This window comes from Fukomys damarensis, unplaced genomic scaffold (genome assembly GCF_012274545.1).
Source record: "Fukomys damarensis isolate Sample0158 unplaced genomic scaffold, DMR_v1.0_HiC HiC_scaffold_16, whole genome shotgun sequence".
In the NCBI taxonomy this organism is placed as follows: domain Eukaryota; kingdom Metazoa; phylum Chordata; class Mammalia; order Rodentia; family Bathyergidae; genus Fukomys; species Fukomys damarensis.
In genome coordinates this window covers 102,746,845-102,750,669 of record NW_022900928.1, presented here as the reverse complement: position 1 = coordinate 102,750,669, position 3,825 = coordinate 102,746,845, and the positions used below count along the sequence as shown (strand labels likewise).

The window sequence follows — 3,825 nt, the reverse complement described above, 5'->3', positions numbered from 1 at the left end:
AGAAAGAAAGAAAAAGAAAAAGAGCAGTACTTTAAATCATCTCTAGAGGACTTATAATACCAAATATAATGTAAATGCTATGAAAATAGGTGTGACACTGTATCATTAGAAAATAATGACAAGAAAAAAGTATATATCTGTTCAGTATAGATGCAAATTATTTTGATTCATGGTTGGTTGAATCTGTGGGTGCAGAACTTGGAGGACCAACTTTACCATCCTCCATTGGGTAGTCGGGACGTGGACAAAACTCTCCAAGCACACCACAGCCTCTGCCCCTGCTCTTTATTCTCAAACCAGCAGGTTCTGCTCTAGCAAGACTGAAATCAGGAGCCTAAGGGAGTGAGGGAGTGGTCTTTCTGAGGGAGTGGTCTTTATTTCACATTCTACACAACTATTGCCATTTGGGTTTAAGCTGGCTTTACACAGTCTTCAAATATCACAGACTATTTGTTACAAAGGGAGAAAATATCTTTACAGTGGGCAAATTTGGCAGACAGCATCTTTAAACAAATTGTGAAATTTAACATCACCTATAATGGAACAAATTGACATTTTGTGTCCCTTGATATGATATACCAAGAAAAGACACCACATTACCTATGTGATATACCAGCCAAAAAGGTTTGATTAGAATCTTATTACCAGAGGGCCAGGGATTTAGCTCAGTGGTTCTGCTGCCTCTGCCTTGCAAGCACAAGGACCTGAATTTGATCCCTGGTACCCCCCAAAAAAGAATCTTATTACCAGAAAACAGAAAAATTGAGGGGCAATTCTATCAGGCTGTCTTCTTTAAAAAATGTCAACGTCGCTGGTGGTCCATGCCTGTAATCCCAGCACTCAGGCTGAGGTAGGAGGATTGCCCCAAGTTCAAGGCCAACCTGAACTACATAGTGAGACCCTGTCTCAAATAAAAGAACAAACAAACAAACAAATGTACTTACATCAGGAAAAATAAGCCTAGAGAGCTCTTCTAGAGTAATAGAGTCTAAAGTGGCAACTAAAAGCAATTAATGATCCAGAATTGATTCTAGAGTGGAAAAACTATAAGGAACATTATTGGTATAATTAGAGAAATTTGAAAATGAACTATAAGCTGGGCATGGTGGTGCATATCTGTAATTCCAGCATTTGGGACACTGAGGCAGGAGGATTGTTGTGAGTTTGAGGCCACTCTGGGCTACATACTGAATTCAAGGGCAGCCTGAGCTGCATAAGCGAGACCCTGTCTCAAAAATAAAAAGAGGACTATACATTAGATGATTGTATTACAGGCGTTCTAGAGTGTGATACTTGTAGGTAGGAAGCGAATATTCATGCTGTTAGGCAATATGTGCTGGTAAGTGACCAAATGTCTTACCCTCTTACAATGCCTGTGAGTAAGAAACTATTGTTTTACTCTTAGACAGCTCAATGGTGAAATAAAGTGTGCACGTCTATGTGCGCAGACATGAAGGCTGGTTTCATTCTGGTACTATTAAGGTGGAACAATTCAGGGCTAAGCAAGCAAGGGGCTTGTGCCTCCTCTGTGGCCACCAGATTGTTCAAAACATCCAGGCACCAGGGACCTCAGGGAGACTGCATGCCTGTAAGATGAGTCTCTCCTTGTCCTTTCCTTGTGCAGCTCCTGCCAGGGTGGATCGCAAACAAATCCACAGCTACAAATCAGAGATTTGTCAAACAGCTTCTGCTTGGCAGGATGGCAGGGACAGGCAAGCTGTAGATCCCCAGTACCGGTAGAAGTAGCTCAAACAGTGGGGGTCAGCGCACAAGAAACAACACTGAAGATAAGGTTCACTCTGCCATCAAGGGCTGTGGCCATGCATCCGCCATGGTGTCCCCCAGGGGAAAGCTGCCTTCTTACCTGAGGCGCACAGAGTGACCACTGCCTGTTTGGGGTATTCAAAGAAAGAAATCTCACTGTCTTTAGGATGATTAGCACTCCCTTTCGAGCTAGATTAGACATAAGACTTGTGCCCCAATAACTAACCAAAGGATAGTTTCAAAATCATGTATTTCAAGAACATCCTGCCCTGGAGCATTGTTGTGTTTATTCAGCAAGCCAGTGCACCACAGTGTCTCAGAGCTGGGATTGCTGCATCAGAAACCCTGATCTCTAGTCCCAGCAAGGCAGTGTGGGACTTATCTCTTAGGGCTCCTGCTTTCTGAACTGCAAAATGAGCATAAAATTGTTGTGAGAAGTAGCTAAGATAATATGTATTCAAAACAAGATCAGAGCTGGGTGTGGTGGTGTATGCCTGTGATCCCAGGAGGCTAAGACAGGAAAATGTGGAGTTCCAGGATAGATTGGGCAATTTAGTGAGACCATGAAACAAACAAATAAACAAACAAACAAACTGATTGTGGTGGTACCTGACTGTACTCTCAGCACTCTGGAAGGCTGAGGCAGAAAGTTCAAGCCCAGCGTGGGCAATTTAGTGACTTGGAGAGAGACCCTGTTTCAAGATAAAAAAATAAAAAATGGCTGGGATATAGTTCAGTGGTACAGTGCTTGCTTGCGTAGTGTGTCCTAGGTCTTGGTTCAACCCCCAGCACCAACCCCTGCAACAAATAAAACAAGTAAACAAAAAACCCAAGAGCAGTGCTTGGCAGGGAGGGAGATCTTCATGCAGGCTGACGTGTGTCTTTCTGCTTCCAGGCCCACTGGTCACAGATCACTGCACATCTGTTACCTGGTCACTTTGCCTATGTCTTTTGGAAAGGAGGCTCAGTTTTCTGCAAACTGAGAGCTACCTTAATATGGTCCATTACTTCCAACCTAAGTTGCACATTAAAATATGCATGTAGATGAACCTATTGTATAATTTCAAATGACCATAGGATGCTTTGAAAAATCAGAGTGAAGCATTTTATCGATATTATGACTTTTAAGTAAATGAACATATATTCATAAAGAGATTAGAAAGGAAATTTCATTGCTTAAAAACAAGATTAACTATAAAGCTTGCAGCAATTTTTTAGTGAATCTGGTGCCATGTTAAATCTGCAACCAGAAAACATAATAGGAGGTGATTCTGTAAGTAATTTGCGAGCTAAATACCGAGTCAGTTGTGCTGAAGCACTGTGGTAAGGCAGCGGCCGCCTGAGCAAGAGGCGCCTCTCATAGCTGGGGTAACTTGACCTCCCTTCTGGCCTCCTGCTCCCCAGCTGAGAGGGCCGTTGTATGTCTGGCCCTCTTCCCTTCAGACAGATCCCTGTGGGATGCTGATGGGAGGCAGAAGCTACCTGGGGGTGAGGGAGTTTGTCTGCTCACATGCACCGGGAGATGCACACTGATTGCCCTCGGCCTTTTGGAGGATGTGTGCTTCAGGGGAGGACCCCATAAAGGCCTGGCCTCTTCTGCTTTTGGTTCTGTCTCAGGATGCAGAGCACCTAGGAGGCAAAGAGAAAGCAAATTAGAGTAGTGTCTCTCTTTTTGGATGGGGACTCATTCCTCCTTGCTCATGCTGTGTGTTCTGGGGGAGGCTGTGTCAGTCCCCTGTCTCCAGGGGAGGGAATATGCCTGAAGCCTAGATTTTGAAAGGTCCTTATTGCCTTAGCCACATAACTGCTTCCATAGCGGGCATGTGACTAAGTCTGGCCAATCAGAACATGCTTGGCACCTTGGCAGGAGCTTTCAAGAGGCAAATCCTTTCGGCTGAGCTGAGCAGGTAGTGAGTCAGCATGAAGCTGTAGAAAGGCATTTTTGTGGCACATGGTAAAAATCACGAGAGGGCCAGGGATGTAGCTCAGTGGTGCCTTGCCTGCCTGTAAAGTGCAAGGTCCTGAGTTCGATTGCCAGTACCAAAAAAAAAAAAAAAAAAA

General features: G+C 44.1%; 1 protein-coding gene across 1 annotated transcript in view; it reads right to left on the bottom strand.

The window, feature by feature from the left end:
* Kiaa2012 (KIAA2012 ortholog) overlaps nt 1–3,825 on the bottom strand; it is a 119,052-nt gene that overhangs the window by 75,241 nt on the left and 39,986 nt on the right. The window contains exon 9 of the mRNA XM_033764539.1: nt 3,247–3,393. Coding sequence (XP_033620430.1) covers nt 3,247–3,393 — 147 coding nt within the window. The remainder of the gene's footprint in view (nt 1–3,246; nt 3,394–3,825) is intronic.